At 46.2% G+C, this 20,215-nt stretch overlaps 2 protein-coding genes and 1 non-coding gene across 5 annotated transcripts; 2 read left to right on the plus strand and 1 right to left on the minus strand.

Annotated features, from left to right (window-relative positions):
- The first annotated feature begins 1,077 nt into the window (after positions 1–1,077).
- ywhaba (tyrosine 3-monooxygenase/tryptophan 5-monooxygenase activation protein, beta polypeptide a) lies at positions 1,078–15,355 on the plus strand. Of its 3 annotated transcripts, none has more exons than XM_053867573.1 (7): positions 1,078–1,221; positions 10,935–11,094; positions 11,190–11,330; positions 12,695–12,818; positions 12,980–13,143; positions 13,248–13,343; positions 13,438–15,355. In XM_053867573.1, the coding sequence occupies exons 2-7, from the start codon at positions 10,942–10,944 to the stop codon at positions 13,492–13,494; spliced, it is 735 nt and encodes a 244-aa protein (XP_053723548.1). In that variant the 5' UTR covers positions 1,078–1,221; positions 10,935–10,941; the 3' UTR covers positions 13,495–15,355. The 3 variants fall into 3 exon arrangements, with proteins under 3 accessions (XP_053723548.1, XP_053723549.1, XP_053723547.1); XM_053867574.1 differs by lacking the exon at positions 1,078–1,221 and adding an exon at positions 3,441–3,459; XM_053867572.1 differs by lacking the exon at positions 1,078–1,221 and adding an exon at positions 9,480–9,608.
- A 291-nt stretch (positions 15,356–15,646) lies between these two features.
- tomm34 (translocase of outer mitochondrial membrane 34) lies at positions 15,647–19,187 on the minus strand. Its single transcript, XM_053867571.1, has 8 exons — positions 18,906–19,187; positions 18,307–18,444; positions 18,128–18,227; positions 17,206–17,358; positions 16,979–17,130; positions 16,769–16,916; positions 16,531–16,657; positions 15,647–16,243 (listed from the first exon to the last, which is right to left on the minus strand). The coding sequence occupies exons 2-8, from the start codon at positions 18,428–18,430 to the stop codon at positions 16,148–16,150; spliced, it is 900 nt and encodes a 299-aa protein (XP_053723546.1). The 5' UTR covers positions 18,431–18,444; positions 18,906–19,187; the 3' UTR covers positions 15,647–16,147.
- Positions 19,188–19,431: 244 nt separating this feature from the next.
- On the plus strand, positions 19,432–19,503 carry trnae-cuc (transfer RNA glutamic acid (anticodon CUC)). The gene has a single exon. It is a non-coding gene; the product is annotated as a tRNA-Glu (tRNA).
- The last annotated feature ends 712 nt before the right edge of the window (positions 19,504–20,215 follow it).

Here is a 20,215-nt window from a genome sequence, read left to right on the forward strand (position 1 = left end):
GTTCTTTTGAGAAACACTGTCTCAGAGGTTCTCACCACCTTCTGGTCATTTTGCTATCTTGGCTGTCGACTCGGCGAGGAGGTGTTCTGTTGTTGTTTGGAAAAAAGAGAAAAAAAAGGCACGTTGTCAGTTTCACTCAGCAGCAGCATCATGAACACTGTTGCCATGGAGACCATCTTACATCATGCCTGTCTCTTTTTGTGAGAGCAACAGTGTGCAACGTTAAAGACTGTACAATATTTGTGTCACCAGTAATGACACTTTGCATTCGCGCAAGTCAGGATGAAGGATCGGTGAGTCAGCGAGGCAGCAAAGAGCGTCAAACTAAGAGTTAAATATTTAATCAGCTGCAGGATTGTTTGTACATTTTCTGATTTATCAGAGAAGATGAGATACGCAGCTGCTGAACACAGAGAAATCAAGACTGAGGAGGAGTTTACTTTCAGGACTTCGGTAAGCGACGTCAAAGTGTCTTTGTACTTGTCAATGCCTCAGGTGGATGGCAGGACTGAAAAGCATCCACAGCAACAGGCCATGGTGCACCTGGGTTCACATGACTATATCTATATTATACTATAACATGGCTGCCTGCAGACCCATCCCTTTACAATGGTGACACCAGTCCAACAACCACATTAAAATAATACTCAGATTTCACCACATTGACCCCAACATAGTTGTACAATGTGCCCCAACTCACTAGCAATGAACTTACACACGTCACTAACACTAACACAGTTACAGATATCAAGTCTATAACTGGAAAACAACATTCCTACAGTAGCAGATTGTTGTGAGAGTGAAGTCCACCAGGCACAGCAGCTGCGGGAGAGGGGGATGATCACAATTTCACATCTTTATTTTTGCCTTGATGATGAGCGTAGCCAGTGGACACACCCTGCAGCATCCTCCCTAATCATGTAGCCACGAACTTCAGTCTTATATTTGCCTACTTCCATATGAAAACAGCGATAGGGTCGGACGTCATCCTGCGAGCTGTTGCCATGGCCGCTCTGACGTCAAAGCCCATGCAAGGAGCGCGGGAAACCCCCTGGAATAGTCGCCTTGGCAACCGGCGGGGGAGGGGGTGGAGGAAGCGGAAGTGTCAGAGCAGGCGGAAGTGGTACTGCCCTGAATACCCTGAGCAGCAGCGGAGGACGGACTCTGGTCAACTCCCCATCTTTCGCAGAATTCACTCGGCATCGCCCGCGCGCTCAAACTGTGAGTCCACCGCCATTTCACCGCTTTTCTGTCTCTCACTTTCGCTGGCGCGTTGGCCTCTGTGTGGGTGTGATGCGGCGCCAGAGGTGGCTCGAGTTCCTCCGCGGCAGATGATGTCCATTGTAGTCCGAGACTGGACGTGAGGATTTAGGCCGAGGCATAACGCGAAAACGGGGAGCGATACTGCGCTAATAAACGCTGGATGTGATATGCTGGCCAAGTCTCACTCCACACACGCCCTATTTTCTTCCTCGGCGCTGCGCGTGCTTCGGTCTAGGCCTTTTGCGTGAGTCCCGTTATTCGCGCAGCGTTTACACGGGGAGGAGAAGCCCGTGCCTGGCCATTTTGACAGCTTAACGGCCACGGTGCTCGTTTCACCCGCCTCAGCGTCGTGGCTGTCGCGAATCTACGGCGAGAATGAGCTCTGTGGGATGCTTGAATCAGCAGAAGTGCGGACGTGCAGAGGTTATTCACAGTTATTGCTCCGTAATTGTCGCTCGTGAGCGGCGCTCTGTCATGGCGTAGCGGATTGATATGGAAGCTAGTAGTCCCCTCCCCGTATCCAGGGAGCCCCTCTCCCCCACATCCCTCTTGGGGCCACATTCAAGCCTTTATGTTTTTTTTTTATTATCATAGATCAAAAACATGATCGGTAAATCCGTGCAATCTTCAGTCGATGGTAAACGGAGGCGCATTGCTGAGGAGCAGCGATTACAGAGATTATACAGTGAGGAGCCTCAGGCTACCCTCCTGCTATCCTAGTGTCCTTGAGCAACACCCGAACACCTGACTCGATTTCACCACTAATACAATGGCAGCACGTAGCCCAAAATATATATGGAGATTACATGGAGAAAAGGCACCGTTTAACTCTTATAAAGCAAGTGAAGATGAACTAAATGTCATACAGGTAACAATTTGATGAAATTGAGAGTCTCAGTTCCTTAGTGCTAATTGAAATAAAACCACCAGTTTGGCACCATCAGCATCCCTTTAGAAGCGCAAACATCATATTGTGGCGGGTTAAATTTATGATGAGTTGTCGATACATTTACAGTGAAGCAGTCTTGGTTACCATCCACTGGGAATGGGTGATATGGAGAAAAAGAAAGATCATGATAAATGTTGTCACGATAAATACATCATTCTGTTCTATGTGTTGTACACACTACGATTTCTCTTGAAACTGCTTTATGATGACACTATTAGTAGAGTTTGTCTCCAACTTCATGATTAGTTTATGTTTAATTATAATAGTTAACTAAGTTCAGAGATGAGAAATTCAATGTTTTACGTCTTTGGTCGAAGCCGCTCCTTTATTTAGGGGTTAAATTGAGCCATCTGACTGCTGTATCTCATGTCTCAGAACTGTGGCAGTCCTTTGTCTTGTGTGATGAAAAACCTTTTCACAATTCTCTCTCCTAAAATGTTTGTTTTCCATGGCCTTATTGAGGATCTCACAATCACTTTGACAGCTTTAGAGTTTGTTGATGGTCCCTAACTGATGCCAGGTTGTAGCATCAGCGCTGCGTGTCCGAGACTGGTGAACCATAATCGGGGACGCGGCCATGTCATACAAAATTAGTTTGTATGAAACCAAAATGTCAAACTAGTCTTTGATAAATATGAATAAATATTTTATACGTCATTACAGTAAAGATATATACAGTTCAAAAAAACGTTAATTGCTTTGTAAAATTGTATCAGACAGCAGTCTGTCTTCATGAGAGGATGGAAGTCCCGTAACAACCACAGCATGTGTTTGGAAAATAAGAAATGGTTCAATTCTGAATAGGTGAGCACCGCTTGAGGTCCTTCGTTGTTTTGAAGGCATAAGAGTACATGTTAATCCGGGAACAGTTTATGAAGAACCTGACCGAGCACTGGAGCATCGGGGTCACCGGGTGCTGCAGCCAACTGGTGTAGGGGAACCACAGAAAATTAGAAACTCCTGTGGACAACGTAGTCCCTTCAGTGCTTCAAAATAGTTTGACGGTGATGAAATTACACTGCGGTGTTGCCATGGCAACATATATTTGGAGGCTGCATAGCTCTGGAAGTAAATTGATTTGGCCTCCACCTCACGGGGTGAGGGAGGATTTAATTTGTGTTTTTGTTGACTCAAACCTGCTTGCTTATTCCCCTGAAGAGGATGCACATCGACATGTGACACCGCTGCTTCACATTTTATGTTGTTTTGAGCCCTTGTCTACTCGTCATCCCTGGGTTTCACTGAAGGTAGGCGGCATCAGGATTAAGATGGAAAACAAAATGTATTTATTCAGTCGCCTTATTGTCACTTGCATTCTGACCTCGGAATGTCGCTAGTTTCCTCTTAAGTCATCTGCGCTATTATTGAATAGTAGTGCAGTTTGGAGTGTGTTTTTTGTTGGTTAGAGCCGTGGTTTAACATCGTAGATGACCGTCCAGACGAAACAGACGGTTGGGGGTTTCAGCCATAATAAATCCGTGTGCGTTAGCTTAGCCGCCCCGGTTCATATTAGCAGCGCGACTCGTCCACACCATGTGTACGACACGTGTAAAACCTTAAAAACACATACTAGTATGTTTAGCGGCCACTTCGTCGTCTGTAGCTCGTGTTGACCGGCAACACGGACGGAATTGGGTCAGTCTCTTTAGCCGGCCGAGCTAACCGCTATAGCCGCGGGCGAAGCCCCGACACCGGGTTAGCGGTCCGTGCTATCGCTCCAGCGCACCTTTCCGAGGTGACCCGCGGGACTTCGGTTCTGAAAGCTTTTCAAACGTGACATATAGGGTCGTTTATGTGCACCGTATGTTTTTCACCACAGGTCACTCGGGGCGACGCTTTTACAGCTGCTCGCATTCCTCTGGCAATTAGCTCGTTAGCTTTGACTAGCGATGAATGAAGCTGGTTATTCTCAACTTTTTGATTAAATGCGAAAGACAGTTGTGTTGCGAGGTGACAGATGCCTTTCAACGCCTCGCTGGTTGTTTACAACGAGTCACATATTGGTAAATTGTTGGTTTGGTTTAGGTGTTAGCTGTTAGCTCGTGAAGGCCGGTGACGCTTTGCTTGTCATATGCTACCGCGACGGTGATGTCATTGCTAACGCCATGTAACGGGTCACTTAGACATATTTCTCGCGTGTCCGTTTAATGTAAAGATAGTAAAACGTCACTTGATGTGTTTTGTTTCCCAACACGCAAGTGTCTCTCTTCTGATGCCAGGCTCTGAAACTACTGATCAGCGTTATTGTAATGAACTACTTCATGTCTCCCCCGTGTCGAAATACTGCTTTTTTTCCTTCTTAAATTTGGCTACTTTCGTTGAAAGTCTTCTACTTTGTCAAATGTTAGGTCACATGAACATCCTCAATAATAATCTGCTCTTACATAAAAAAGTCTCATTCATATTAACTGAATTTGAATGTGTCTTGACACACTTGACTTCACAGAAATGTACGTATCGGGTTGAAATATTGAGTTTAAAAGATTTGAAAAGGATCATCACTATCGTCACAGAACGTTGGACAATAGCTGCAATACTGTTTATACGTTTATATTTAGTATATAAATGTACATCGTCTGATAAGTATTTATCTGATATCATTCATTTTTGGACATATAGTTTTTGTTTTTGGAAACCGGAGGCCTCGGACTGAAATTTCGTTGCCATAACATAGTGATATGTTTTTGTGCAAAGACAATAAAGAAAGTCTAAGTCTGTCACCGGTTTTATGAAGAAAAAAAGAAAAATGAAAGAAAAAATAAAATGACTTGTATCATGTCTTCAGCCAGGTTGTTCTGTAAGTATCGTGTAGTAGTGTGTAAATAATGAAAAAAAATCCCTCCATGAACGGAGGATCTTGTGGTAGCTTCTTCTAAAATATGCCACTTTTTCTCTCCTGTCCAAATTGGATTTCACTAAATAATTGCTAACAATTGATTTAATGACCCAGCAGTGAGAGTGTGCTGTGGGGCTTTAATTACCATGCAGACCTTCACTTTTCTACGCCAGTGAAGACCAATTGAAGTCATCTGAAGCCAGGAAGCAAATGAGTAGCTGCAGGGTTGAGGCCTGATCGTACATTATCATTACTGTATGAAAACTCAAACTTCTTTTGTTTGTTCGTGGCACATTTTCCCTTGCGTATTATTTCTTTTCTTGTAATTGCCCATACCCCCCCCTTCGTACATGACTACACCATTCTCCTGCCATAATAATCCTACCTGTGTAGGACAGGACAGACATTTTTGATACAGCAACTCTGTCCCACATGCCAGAGCCTTGAAAGAGACGGAGAGGAGCATGGAGTAAGGGCTCAAACAAGTTTGGTCTGGTTCATTCTTCATAAGAGATGGGCTGAATGGGGGGGAAAAATCAAAATACAGTACTGTTTTTCATGTTAGTCAAAATCGATTGAGTTAAGCATTCAGTTGTTTCTCAGAATTCGTCTAACACTTTTACTTTTGGAGCTCTTTGAAGTCCGTGGAAGCTGGACAACTTCCTTTTTGCATGAGCAACATTAGTAAACTACTGTAAGAGAACAAAAACTCTAAGCATCACAAACGACTCACATGGTTTGGTCCAGAATCAAAGAAACGGCACAGTTTGCTCCAGCGTGCTAATTTAGCCTGTGAACTAGTGTACATAAACATGGCTAATAGCATGCATTAGCAATAATGTGTGCGGTTTTGTTCCAGAAACATATTTTTCACAGCGTTGAAACGGCAGCCTCTCGGCATGTCTGCATTATCCCACCCTCGTCACATGGAAGTCAAGGCCACAAGCCAATGAGTGAGGTCTGAAGTCTCATCGACCCACTTGGTCATAGAGCTCTGATGTGTCAAGTGAATGTGGGTTTTACTCACTTAATCTTGGATGTACATTGCAATCTAGCAAACACCCCCCAAAAAATCCAGGTGTGTATCGTCATCATTTAGTCACTCAGTCCTTGATACCCTGTCATTTCTAAACTTGTTTTTCATGGACTGGATTTATTGATTAAGTGGTTAACAGTGTGCAGGGTTACTGCCAGGATTCGGACTTCGAACAAATCGGAGTTTGAACAAAAATGTAGAGATTTTTTTTCTTCTGATTTCAAACGAAAATCCAGAACTCGAACGCCCCCAAAAAAAGCCAGAAAAAAACTATAACGTGTGTGGACCGATCAGCTGACCCACAACACGCTTTGTTATTGTGTATAACGCAGCCTCTGTATGCAGACGTGTCCTGTTAGCTACATTTACTGACTGTTTTTTCTTCATATTGAGGTGTAAAACCTTTCCTGTCTCCACACTGGACCGTGGTAGAGTGTCACAGGGGAGGTGCTGGAGCTCACACTCCAGGGTTTGATGTCCTGTTGTGGGTTGGAGCTGGGACAGGGATGAGGCGAGTCTGGGACAGAGCGTGACTTGGTTTATGACTTTGTCACAGCCAAACTGCACAGAAGCGCACATTCAGAGCTGGACACGCACCGGGCACCTCTTCACTTCTGGAGAGACGTCACTCACTCTGCAACCCCTCCCACATGCAGCGGCCACACACATAGAGGAACAGCGCACCTGCAGCAGACACTCTACATTCACTCCTACAAAAGACTATTTTAAGGCTTGGAACGCATTATTTCTTTCTCCATTCATTGTAATGGGAAAAATCGATTCGGATTTCGAACAAATCGTTTCTCGAACGGCCGTCTGGAACGGATTGTGGTCGAGAACCGAGGTCCCACTGTAGATCATTTTTCTGGTGGTGTGGTGGCTCTCATTTAAGCCGTGATGGTGCGTCATACTCATTAACATATAGATCATTCCTAGTGAAAGCCACTAACATATGCCTTCTTATGAGTTCAGTCATTTATGCATCGTCGGTTTTTACGCCAAGGCGCAGTCAGTTCAGACGACAAATGAAGTAAAATGATGAGTGCCTTAGACACTCTTGTATGCCAGTCAGCCTCATCAGTTTGGATTCTAAGATAATTTAGGAAAACAAAAGGCATCTCTGTCACCAAGAAACAGATTTATTTCAGGCAGTCATGGTTGTATCTGTGGCAAGGAATGTTTAATTTTAGAATCTTGTATCCATAACCACACCGTCAAGTTTGCACAGCTTAGTCACCAGATTGTAGACAAGTCGTCTTTCAAAAGTCTTTTTTTTTATGAGATTGTGCACTAATTCTAGCTCCTGGGCAGTTTTTATTTACACTAGGTACTGTGTCGTTTCTGTTTCTGTCTCGGAAAAATTGCAATTGCTGAATATTGGAAGACTGTGGTCACGCCCTTGTCCAGTGTCTGAGTGGGGAGTGGAATGGTCTGCCAAAGGTGTTTCTGAGAATCACTGAAAGCGCTTTGGCCTAGCAATGACTCAGCAGTCAGAGATAAGTGAGCGAGTGAGTCATCGCATTATTCTCTTGTGTTTTAGGGTTACAGATTTCATTCAGTTTGTGTTTGTTTGCTCAGCTTTATTTTCGCAAAACAAGTATTGCAAGTCCTGCAAAACTGTCTTATTTTTAACAATACATTTAAAAAAGGCAGAAGTAATACAGTTCACAAGCCAAGGTTAAGTAGTTTCATGTACCAACAGGTGTAGGAGTGCATGTCACCATGGCAACAATTTTTCAGATGTGGAGCTACCCATGTGGGTGAGGGAGTCAGCGATGTGTACTTCTGCAGTTCACAATCCTTGTTAAAAAATTCACAAGCTGCTTTCCTCCGCGGTTGTACTTCATCTCTCCCAGCAGCCTTTAAAAATGCATCATGATGCCATTCAGTGATGGCCTGCTGGAGTTCACTCATAGTTTCCACATTTGGTTACATAAACGATCACAAGTCACAACCACGGTCGGGTCGCTGGAGGAGTCCGCATTCATCTTTAAAATTGGCTTCACTTCAGGGCCGCACGACGTGACGAAGGCACAAGTTAGAACTTCTGAAGGAGCGCTGTCCGCCTCACCCCCTCACAGCTATGCTGCCAAATTGAAGTGAACACAAGAATAACGTATTCTAAAAAGAGAATTGGTGGCATAATTTGTTGATCTATTACGTCTTTAAGTTCATCTTCAAATATGACAACATGAACACCGACTGTCAGCCTTGTGATTGTGGATCACAGGATTTGTGTAGATAAAGAGTCTTGAATACGTCAGCCAGAAATCACTGCAGGGAGCCATGTTTCTCTCTCCACCCCTGCTTGTACCTCACGTGATCGTGAGGCAAACATCAGCGGATTGAATGGTTTCTTAGACGTACCTGTGGTGTGTTGTGGTTTCTGTATGTTGTGTTGTCAAGGGTTGTCGTCTGTGATCAGTATGCTTTTGATTGATGGAGTTTAGATGAAATGCATTATTGTGTTGTCAGTCTCCATGGCAGCACCAGTGATTTATTGTGATACTGAATAGCGCAATACTGTATTGATATTTTATAATCTAAATTAATATATGGATAAGTCTCTTTTTTTTTAGTTGTACTAAGGCATCCATATATTGATATTTTAAAATCAAAATAAATATGGATAAGTTTCTTTTTTTTATTAAGTTTATTCTGGGGGCGATCTATACATATGGTGATGTATAATATCTAAGATCCTGGTACTGCCCGCTGGTTTATGTTGACATCACGTTTCTATGTAGTATATTTTTCCTGCTGAGAACAATGGCTCTTGTCAGCATATATACTGTATTGCGAATGTTATATTGTATCGCCCGACGATTCGCCAGATTCTAACAAGTACACAGCCCTTATCCTTAGCATTGCACTTGAACTGCTCCCAAAAAGAATTTTGACTGAAATCAAGTCTTGAAAACTAAAGTGAGAGCATCATATATAATATTATTGTTTGATAAAAAAATGACAACGCTTAAGAGTTGACCGTCTTGAATTGAATGTAAGAAAATAGAGCACAGCGGAAATGGACTGGAAGAGAAGTAGTGGTGAAATATCACATAAACTGCAGCAATCATACATAAACTATTGGAGACATGTGGAGCTTGCGTTAAGATTCTTGGGAGAAGCTTTCTCAGACTGTTACTAGATCATTTGTCTTTCAGTTGACAAATGAGACAAATTTCTTCGATTTCAAATCGTATTTTCTGGTTCACTCTATCAGGCTTGCTGCTGGTGTTAAAGTAGAGTAATGGCGAACAACACGTCTTCTATCACAGAGGTTTGTTTTCTTTATTTGCCGCTGGGGTGGCTTTGTTTGCTTGCACCTCTGTGTGCCAGGAACTCACTGTCTTTATTGGTCGCTTTATTGGTCCCGTCTTTGAAAGTCAGCGTTGGTTAAGTCAGTATAAGTGGAATCTGAGCCAGTACGTCTCACTCTTGTTCAGAAGTGTTGGAGAGAAGTACACGTTGTTTTGCTGACAAATAAAGAGTGGAGTCCAGAGCCTTGTTTGAGAAAAGTTTGAGTGAGTCAGCAAACATTTTATCATTCAGAGTTTTAGTTCCTGTCTTGGTGGGAACTTTTTAGGTAATTTATTCTCCCTTTTTAAGTAGTCTTTGGATTTTAAGCTACTTTAAGGTGTGTTACTACACTGGCCTCATTTGTTTACACACACTGAAAGAGATTGTCCGACACACGCTCTTCTCCACCTGAGGACGGATCTTAGGCTCCTCTCACTGCAGCGCTGGTCACATGACGAGGCTGTCCTGCTTGTATATTCACCAATGTTAGCCAGTAAAGACAAACATGGCAGTAGTCACTCAGGCAATTGACACACACACACACACGCACACACTTGTAAGTCTCTTGCTCAGGGGCTATCGAGACTAACACGTGTGCTACTGTTGATCTTCCATTCATGTAGCAACCATCAGAGCGATGTCCTCTCTGTGTGTGACGTCATCACGATCTGGTTCCTGCAGCAGATTTATTGTTTTTGCCGATATCGAATTGTTTGGGAATTGTATTTACAAGGGGGTGGAATGAGACACTCATCATACGAGACACTGAATGTGATAGGTTTCATGAAAAAAAAACTGTGGCAATGAAGTGCAAACTTATAAGTGGGTTTTTAATGAACATCCATGTATGAATTTATTTTGACAGTTGTTTCTCTTCTTCCTTGATTCTCCACCGAAATTTATGTATTACAGAGGCTGCAGGGTGAATATAAATATGTACATTTATCAATGAATTATGCACAAGCAAAACAAACCTAGTTCATGTTTTAATACTTAAAAATCGAATTAACAATGTGTTATTGACAGTAACCAATCAACAGAAACTTCCTCCTCCTCTGCTCCCGCTTCTTCTTCATTTTTTAGCAGTGGAGGAAAGCAAATGTACATTACTGCCCCCTAAAGTTAGATGAGTCTGATTGTGACAGGTTTTAGTGACTGAAAAATACGTCTAGCCTCACCACACCCGCGGAACTTACCTTCAGCCTTCAGCAAGGTCTTCTTTTTCTTTGATGTTTTCGTCGGTCGGTGACTGCTGCTGCTGGTTTGATTCCAGACACGCGACTGCCGCCACTTGCTTCAGCTCCCTGGGGCCTCTTAATCTCCAGAGGACTGTGGCTTTCTTCTCTAGTTAGCTCCTTGTCCCGATGCCCTTTCAGCTGTTGACTCACTGGGGTGTTTCCCATCAAGCTCATCCCATTTCAGATGGACCATGAGCTCACTTCATGAACGTTTGAAACCAACACGTTTGCCGATCCATTGAAAATCCTTTGGTGACCCTCCTCTTCTGAGATCGATCCTCAACACTGACCAGGTGTTTCTTTTTCTGGCAGCTTCAAGATGGATAAGATGGAGCTGGTGCAGAAAGCCAAGCTGGCAGAGCAGGCCGAGCGCTATGACGACATGGCGGCTGCCATGAAGGCTGTGACGGAGCAGGCCAACGAGCTCAGCAATGAGGAGCGCAACCTTCTGTCTGTCGCCTACAAGAATGTGGTATGGACTTCTGTCCAGTTTGTGGGCCTGATTTCTTTTCCTGTGACTTCATCTGGGTGTCCTCAAGTGTGTCCTGGTCTTCTCCTCTGGGTCAGGTTGGTGCTCGCCGGTCCTCCTGGCGCGTCATCTCCAGCATTGAGCAGAAGACAGAGGGCAACGAGAAGAAGCAGCAGATGGCCCGCGACTACCGCATGAAGATTGAGTCTGAACTCCAAGAAATCTGCCATGATGTTCTGGTAGGTGGAAAACGGGACAGTTGGGAACAGCAGCTTATCCCTTCTGGCTGAGGAGAGAATAGCCCGTCACATGTCTGAAGTTTCTACCAGCTGTTTTTTCTCTCTCAATATGCTCAGTCACATCGATGCATCGATTTTCTCATTATGATCATCAAACTTTGCATATCAGAGCTGCTTTTCACCAAGACCTGGTTGTGAGTAGACCGGGGTCTTGGAAGAAGAAATGAAAAATACATTTTTAAACAGTTAAATTCATGTCTGTGTGGAATTGTGGAGGTGATCTGGATGAGGTCTGATGAGGTCCACTTGCCGGAGAATATCAACACAGTCACGTGATTCATCAGAACAAAACTTCTGTGTGCAAGAAGTCATCCAGCGACACAAGCTGGCTGGAGGAGTCCAGGACGGAAATGACTGGTGGTGATTCTCAAATGACACTCTCCATGGTGACAATGCATGAAAGAGTCGAGTCGTGTGAGGAGTCGTTGGGACACACAAGAGCCTGAAGGTCAGAGCAGGTCTGCCAGTGATGTGGCTGAAGGAATGGAGGACGGACGGACAGACAGACAGAAGACAGACAGACAGAAGACAGATGGAAGGAAGGAAGGGTGGGGAGTCTCCTGCAGGGGGGGGCGATGGAGGAAGGCGACACCTGGTGGACATCTGTAGAAGCGCTGGTGGAGGAGAGGTTTTACATTTTAAGTTATTTGTGAGAGACTTTAGTTATTTGCTGGAGTCCTTTGTGACATTTTTAGCTGCGCGACCTGATGGGTGGTCGTTTTCTCACCAACTCTGAAGTCTCATTTAAGAGACGCTCAGTCCGTTCTGTGGTGGAGATTACAGGGTGGAGGAAGGACACAATTCTCTAGTGCTTGGCTTTTTTTATTGTCACTAGAATGTCCACCTCTGTCCCAGTAGGATGTAGGCTCTCTGTTAACATCCCTGTACTGCTACACTGGTGATGCTTCAGATTCCACCTGTAGCTCCACCGTTCGTCTTGTTTTGATTCTCAAACTGCTGAACAGTATGTCAGTCTTGGTTCTCTTTCAGATGAATTAAAGTCTTTAATTGGAAAAACTCTATCTGTGTTAATATCCGAGGGGTGTTTGACACCGAGCCCTAGAATGTGTCATATCATCAGCTGCCACTACAGCAGCTCTCAGTGGCGAAACGCCACAGGGCCCCCTTGTTCTGCTCACAAGACCTGAAGAGGTTTTTTCTCCACTGAGCTGCAGAAGAATCGATTTCTGACTTGTCTTGCTGTGGGAGCGTCCACCTGCAGGCCACAGTGGTCCGTGGCCATGTGATTCTTCCTGGTCAGGTTGGCTGATACACTGGGTTCTGACTTTGGCCGTGTGTTTCAGAAACTTCTGGAAGATTACCTCATTCCCAACGCCAACCCCCCCGAGAGCCAGGTGTTCTACCTCAAAATGAAGGGAGACTACTTCAGATACCTGTCGGAGGTGGCCTCCGGAGACACGAAGACGGGTTAGTCTGAGAACCAGTTGTGATGTTGCTTTACCACTGTGCAGACACTTTTTCACTCTCTTTTTCGCCTGAGGAGAGAAGCTCAAGTTGTTCTTCGTGTCTGCTGAGTTTAAAGATGAGATGTTTCACGACTTCTTCTCACCGTCCTGGCTGTGTTGCAGACACGGTGGACAACTCCCAGAAGGCCTACAAGGAGGCCTTCGAAATCAGCAAGAAGGACATGCAGCCCACGCACCCCATCCGGCTGGGACTGGCCCTCAACTTCTCCGTCTTCTACTACGAAATCCTCAACTCACAGACGGAGGCCTGCGCTCTGGCCAAGCAGGTGAGGTCATGCGGGGTCACAGCCGAGGGAGCATCTGGATGGTTTTAGGAGCCATTGAAGGAGGAGTGAGTGGAAAGCCTCATGTTTGACACACGTGTTCGCAGGCGTTTGACGACGCCATCGCAGAGCTCGACTCCTTGAACGAGGACTCGTACAAAGACAGTACGCTGATCATGCAGCTACTAAGGGACAACCTCACTGTAAGTCTGCACTCCAGTATCGAGAGACGACTCGACAGAGACAGATGCGGAGGAGGAAGAAGCGCTGACGCTGCTCTTTTGTTTCCCCTCACAGCTGTGGACATCAGAAAACCAGGGCGACGAGGGCGAGGCCGGCGAGGGCGAGAACTAGAGCGCACTGCTGACCCTAACTCTCCCTCCTATCTTCCTCTTCTTCCTCTCTTCGTACACATGAGCCCCCTCCTCATCCCCTCCCCCGACCTTCTGTATAACCAGCAGCATGAGCCCGACCAACACAAAGGTGTGAGGGGGAGTAAAGGCCCCTCCCTCCATCCTCCCTATCATGGCACTCCGGGGCCGGGTGGACCACCCGTCGGTCCGTTTGCATGCTGGGAGGGTTTTTAATCTGAACCCACATTGATTTGTCTTTTAAATACTGCCCACCCTCCCCCTCCTATTTAATCTCCTCCCTAACACACCCCCTCGCCCCACCTAGGGGTCATATGTTGATCTAGCTCCCCCGTCTCTCTTTTGGCTTTTCTTAGTGTTGACTCCAAATCCAGAACAAAAGTATATTAAACTGTCCGTTTATTTTCAACAACACTGTGATGTTAAGTTCTTCTCTGAAGAGGGCAGGCAAAGGGCGCCATGCCCAAGGTCGTTCGGCCAAACTTCGCACTGCTGAAGGTCATACAGAAGGCTCCACACAGGGACGGATTGTGACACTGACCATCTCGGAGAACAACCTGCGAGTTGGAAGCACTCAGTTCTGCCCAACATTCCGCCGTCATCCGTCCTGACCGCCCCCCGCCAACCTTCGCGCCCAAACCTCTCTTGGTCATTTCTAAGCAGTGAATTTGTCTCCTCATCGTCAATCTGTTGAATTTTTCTGCTTCTGCTGTCCAACATGGCGCCCCCAAACATGCCAATGGCTGTTTTCTCCTCACTGTCTGGCGATAGGACCGCTCCGCAGACAGTCTGTCGAAAGGGGTCGGAGCAAGTCCTGGCTGAGGGATGCTGCTGTCATTTCACCTGGCTAGCTGTGTAACTTGGCATCCATGGTGTGGAAACGGTTAGCATGTGGGGAGGGTCTGCTTCTCATGGTCCAAGACCTCAGTGGAACAGCGCTTTCTCATGGACTTGGACGTGTGATGTAGGCGTGGGATGTGTTTCGGCCCTCATCACATGACAATGTGAGGAGGCCAGATGGACTTCAGTGAAAACAAAGGCCCATACTAGTCCCGTCAAAACAACAGCACTGGGGCGCGACACGGTTCCAACGCAATGAGTGCTTCTAAGCTCTCTCTTCAGCTACTGTATCTCTCAGCAGACTTCAGATGTCTGCAGACTGGTTTGCCTCACGACTCGACTCAACATTCCCCACGTTTGTTCAGTCAGTGTCACAATCGCCTTGTTGTCGACCGTCTCCACATTCCACCCGTAGCGGTAGAAACATGGCACGTGCTGATGGTTTGGTTTTATGCCGGTGAAAAATGTTTTCATGCACTGAAGTTTGTAAAGGTTAAAGACGGCCCCTGCCCCGCCGCTCGTCTCTCATTAGCCAAACCGAAAAAAGTTACTCTTCGCTTTTTAAGGAAAAACTGATCCCATGCAGTAGTGAATGTGGCACCGAGCCTGTCTGTATATCTGGTATTTCCAATTTTTGTTTTTACTGACCAGTATTCCAGTTTAAAAAAAAAAAAACGACAAAAAATACCCCCCCTTCCCTGGAAAAACTTAAAAAGGATAAAAAAATGTTTTTGCTTCTGTGAGTTTTATTGCTTAGCGCACGTGGTTGTGTAATTTTAGATCTAGCTTCAGAACGCAGAGTCAACTTTTTTTATTTTAAAACTGACAAAAGACAAATAAAACAACCCCGGATACCCTCGCCCGCACCCTGGTTATCGACGTAATTCTAGATTTGTGTATGTCTTTTGAAAAAAATAAAACTCTAGTTTCACCTTACGTGTTATAAACAGGACGAAATGTACAAGACGATTTTAAGTGAAATAAAGGTTTTATCAGTTCCGAAACGTCGCACTTCTTGTTCTTGTCACCCGGCCGTCTGCCGAGAGATCGGGGCGGCTATGGCACTGGCATGCTCCCACCTGACAGCCTCAACTTGTTTCAACGAAGAACAGACTCAAGGGAGGAGCGGCGTCACCTGGAGGAAGGTGGCGTCAGGTTCAAGGTCTGTCACAGCGCACCTGACTCCTCAAGAGTTCATGTCGTCTGCTCACCAGAAAATCGTTTGTGAGGGGAAGACAATGAGGAAGAAAGGATTCTGATTCTTTTTTTCCACAGTCTTTTACTTCAATCTGATGTTCTTTTTTCCCTCTTTTGTTATGGCCTTTGACAGATGATCAGTTGTACTTTCTCCCCCAATGTTCATCAGATAGATTGTGACTGCAAAAAAAATCAGTATTCAGCAGCAAAGACTGTTGACATTTATTTTTTGAAGCATTAGTTTTCATTTCTGATGGTCATTTTCCTTGCTTTTTTCTTCTCCTGTTATGGCTTTTTTTTGTGACCGACCAAAGTGTCTGTGGACCCTGATGTTTGCTGCTGACACAGTGAGAGCAAGGCTGGATAGAAGAGAGTTAGCAGACATGTGCCTGGGAGGAGGAGGACACTGGACTTAGGGCGAGATTCTGAAGACGCTGGTTTATTTTTCTGTCACACATTCACACTGTAGAATATGTAAAAGCTCGTATAAATACACATAAATATGAAATTGTAAAAGACGAAAAGGCAACACGAGGTCTCCAGCTGAGGCCCTGAATGGATGGGCTCCAGATCCAGTCAAGAGGGCATCGTCTTGAGGATTACTTCTGAACTTCCTGCAGCAGCTTCAGCGCTGCTGTGTTCTTTGGCTCCACATCGAGGAGGCGCTTCAGGTCAGCCACACAGGAGTCCGTGTCCTGGCACAGAAGGAGCAGACCATTCAGACCAATGACAAGAAGAAGAAGGCTGGCATTTTTTTTCTGAACATTGCAGAACATGTAGCAGTCACTGGGTCAGTCTACCCCAATGATTTACCCAGGTCAAAAGTCCAAGGTTTACAGTCCGACCTTCTCTTCGTCCCACTTTTTTTTTTTTTTGCAGCACCACAACATTCTGAGCCACAACACACTGATGGCCTGAGAACCCTCAGCCTGGACCTTGTCCTCCCCCCGGAGCAGTCAAGTCCCAGCCTCGGACGACTCACCTTCAGACTGCTGTGAGCCTGCGCTCTCCGATACAGAGCTTTCACGTTGCTGCTGTCCATCTTCAGAGCGGCGTCACAGTCCCGGATTGCGTCTTTGTACTGCTTCACCGACAGGAAGCACAGCGCCCTGAACACAACATTGCGAGGCACAACATGGGACTCAGCGCACCCGAACTCGATTAAGGACAAACCCCCATCTGCACACTGGCGACGTGTCCCATGGTGAGAGGAGTCTCACCTGTTGGTATACGTGGTCACCTCAGCAGGGTTGTGTTTGAGGCTCTGGCTGTATTTCTCGATGGCCTTCTTGTGCTGACCTTTCTTCACCAGAGCGTTGCCTTCGTCCTTCAGCGCCTGAGCTTTCTTCATCTCCTCTTCACTCAGAGCTGGTTAGACATGAGAGGAAACCTGAGTCTGGCCCGACAAACCTCAGAACCCAGGGGCTCACCTGGCTGCGTCACGTCCCCACGGCTGTTTGCCACCGGCTGCTGCTGCTGCTGACGACAGAGCTTCTCTTTGACCGACATCGGGACGGTTGGGATCGGAGGAAGCTTCTCCCGCCACGACGGCCCGTCGGCTTCTGCCAACGCCTTGGTCATCCTGTGGCAGCAGGTGAATCAGTGAAGCCAGTCGGAACAGGCGCACATGTGGGTCAGAACCTCGCTGCACTGGTACCTGTTGGTGCCATCTTGGGCTGCCGCGATGTTGCAGTCGATCTGCAGGGCTGTCTTGTAGTCCACATACGCCTGTCGGTAGCGCTCCAGCGCCTCCGAGGCGGCGGCCCGGCGCAGCAGAGACTTCACGTTGAACGGAGACAATTCCAGAGACCTGTCGATACAGTGGTGCACACAGGGGTTACACAAGGTCACAGTAGTCATGAAGCAGCGGTGCTCCCAACAACAGTGAGGCCCACACAGCACAGCGTTCAAATAAGTAGTACCAGAGAACTAACATCAGTGAAACTAACAGCTGCAGTAGTACTGACAGTTTTACAAACTGTAGAAACAACTATGTAGTACGAGTAGTATTCGACTATAATAGTGGTGGCAGTTTCTTCACACGCAGAAACGTCTGTGTAGCAGCAGCCGATGTCAACGTACAAATCGTACTATATAGTGGCTGATAAATTTGGTAGTGAAGTTTTATCGTGTTACTTATTGTAGTAGTCGCAGTCAGTCAACTACTGCGTTGAAAGAGCATCGTACTTAATGATTTAGCAACAACAGCAAATGTGGTAATAACAGTATTCACTGCAGTAACAATAGGCACAGTATTAGTAGTAACAACTATAGTAGTATCAGTTGAAATAAGTAGTAGGAGTAATATTAGTTCAAGTGACAGTAGTTGTGGTGTCAGTCGAGGTAACGGTAGCGACAGTAGGTACATGGTTGGTAGGTATGTTATCGGAAACATCTGGATCAGGCATCATATATCTGGCCGGACATATGAAGAGACAGACCGCTTGAGGGCAGCCACTGACTGGAGACCCACAGCACGGCATGAATGTTCATACTAGAACATTGGCATCAGATCAGTACCAAGGCCCAGGAGCTTAAAAGTGGGATCATTGATCATGGGGACAGAGGTCACCACTCACGTGTTGCAGTCCTTCACACACTCGGAGCAGTTCCCGTCCTTCAGGTAACTGGCAGCTCTGTTGGAGTAGAGGACGGCCAAGTCGTCCAGGTTCTTGGTGCCTGAGAGAGCGACACAGTGTTGATGGCCACAGCGATCAGACGAACAGGAACAGGAACCACTCTGGAGCCCAGCACTCACGTGACTTCTCCAGCTCCTTGATGGCCTGGTTGTACAGGCCAGTGGCCTCGCCGTACTGGCCCTTCTTGAAGCACTCGTTCCCAGCTTGTTTCAGCTGTGACCAGGACTTGTGCTTCTGAGGCATCTTCCCTGCTCAGTCTGGGGAAACACAAGTGATCGCAACATGGTGACGACAGAGGCCGGAGACCGTGAACACAAGTGGACTGAACCTCAGCTGCCCCAGCGAGCTTCCCTTTCATGTGTTCTCTGCGCATGTGCAACTATCTTCGCAGAGAAATGAACGCAGAAACATTCGGATCTACAATTGACATTTATTCAAGAGACGTTTGCGTCTACTTTGTACGAGAGGAGACCGCATTTTGAACGAAAATCGTATTGGATTCAATTACCACTACTAATAAAACCGTTGGTTTTAAGGCACAAGTTGAACACGGTGTGTGTTTTATATCCGTCTTCTATGTAAATGGTGAAGTCAACACGGAGTAGAGTCCAACTTGTTCTTAGTTCGAAGCCCATTGTTGTTGCTGGTGCTAGCTTGCTGGCTAACCACGCTAAAGGAAGCGGAGCAGCTACCTGCTAATGTGGCTCCGCGTTCTTACCGGCTCTTCCGGACGTGAGTTCAGACTTCCACAGCAGCCGAGGGGCTCCACCTTCACCCGGCTTTCTGCCCACAGTCGGAGATGCCGGACACGGCGCCTGAGGGGATCTGAACGCAGGGTCTGAGCCGTGGAAATGCGCATTCCCTCGCGTGGGTCTCCACGCGTGTTCCAGCCGATCGTCGCGGAGAGGAGCGTGGAGGGGCCAGCGGAGGAACTCTCCGGCTGCCTCGGGTCACTTCTACAGGAGGGGGTGGGTTTGTAGAGGAGGGGGAGGCGGGGGGATTCCGCGAGATCACTTTCGTTTCTGCCGTGGTGCGTTCACGTCCTCTTGTTTCAGTCGCGCCCTCTGGTGGGGAATCGTGTTTCATTCTGTGTAGATTCTTCAAAGAATCGCCATAGTACTTTCATGATTATTTACTTAAAGAGTAAAGAGTTGTGACTTTATAAAATGTTCCCGTTTCTTCGGGGTAACGGATGTGTCGTAGTAACGAATAACTATGGTGTGGTTCTCTCGCTGCGTATCGCTTCCCTGGTGGTCTAGTGGTTAGGATTCGGCGCTCTCACCGCCGCGGCCCGGGTTCGATTCCCGGTCAGGGAACGTCTCTTTTTGTCATGTCACTAACATCGCTGGACCCGAGCTCTGACTCTTCTGGACCGGAAATGACTGGATGCGGCCACATGCGCGACAATCAATCTACAGTATTTATTTCCGCATTTCACTCCTTCTTGAGCCAGGATGGAAGCGCTCCGTCATAATAAAGTGTTCCTGTAAAATAATCCTCAGCAAATTCAGAATCCAAGGATCAAAGAAAACGGTCAGGGCTGACACTCATGACATGTTGAACATGTTCAATATTTTGGAGCAAAAGAGTTGAAATGTGATGTGAGATGGAATGTGGCCAATAAAGAAGCAATTTGACAGAGAAACTAGGAAGTAAAGGGATTGATTTGATGACAATAAAAACACTCGTTTTTAGTCATGAGAAGTTATTCTCACTCCAGTCTGCAGCTGTCCTCACCAGGCCTCTCATGATCACTTCCCTTAAAAAACTCATGAAAACACCATCATCTGATGCACTTTTATGTTGCGTGCTGTGATGTTCCTCTTCATCGATCACATCAGAATTCTGGCTTGGGGGACGAGCTTCTCGTTCCAGTCTTTATGTGTGTGGTGTGTTGCGACAATCGGGGCGCACCTCAGACATAAAGAGCAATTCTTATTTTTATTGTCATCTTAATGGGAATTGTGCATTTATTATACAATATTGATACAGCGGTACCTCGGTTCTCAACCATTCGAGAAGCAATTT

Source organism: Synchiropus splendidus, chromosome 6, assembly GCF_027744825.2.
Source record: "Synchiropus splendidus isolate RoL2022-P1 chromosome 6, RoL_Sspl_1.0, whole genome shotgun sequence".
Taxonomy (NCBI): domain Eukaryota; kingdom Metazoa; phylum Chordata; class Actinopteri; order Syngnathiformes; family Callionymidae; genus Synchiropus; species Synchiropus splendidus.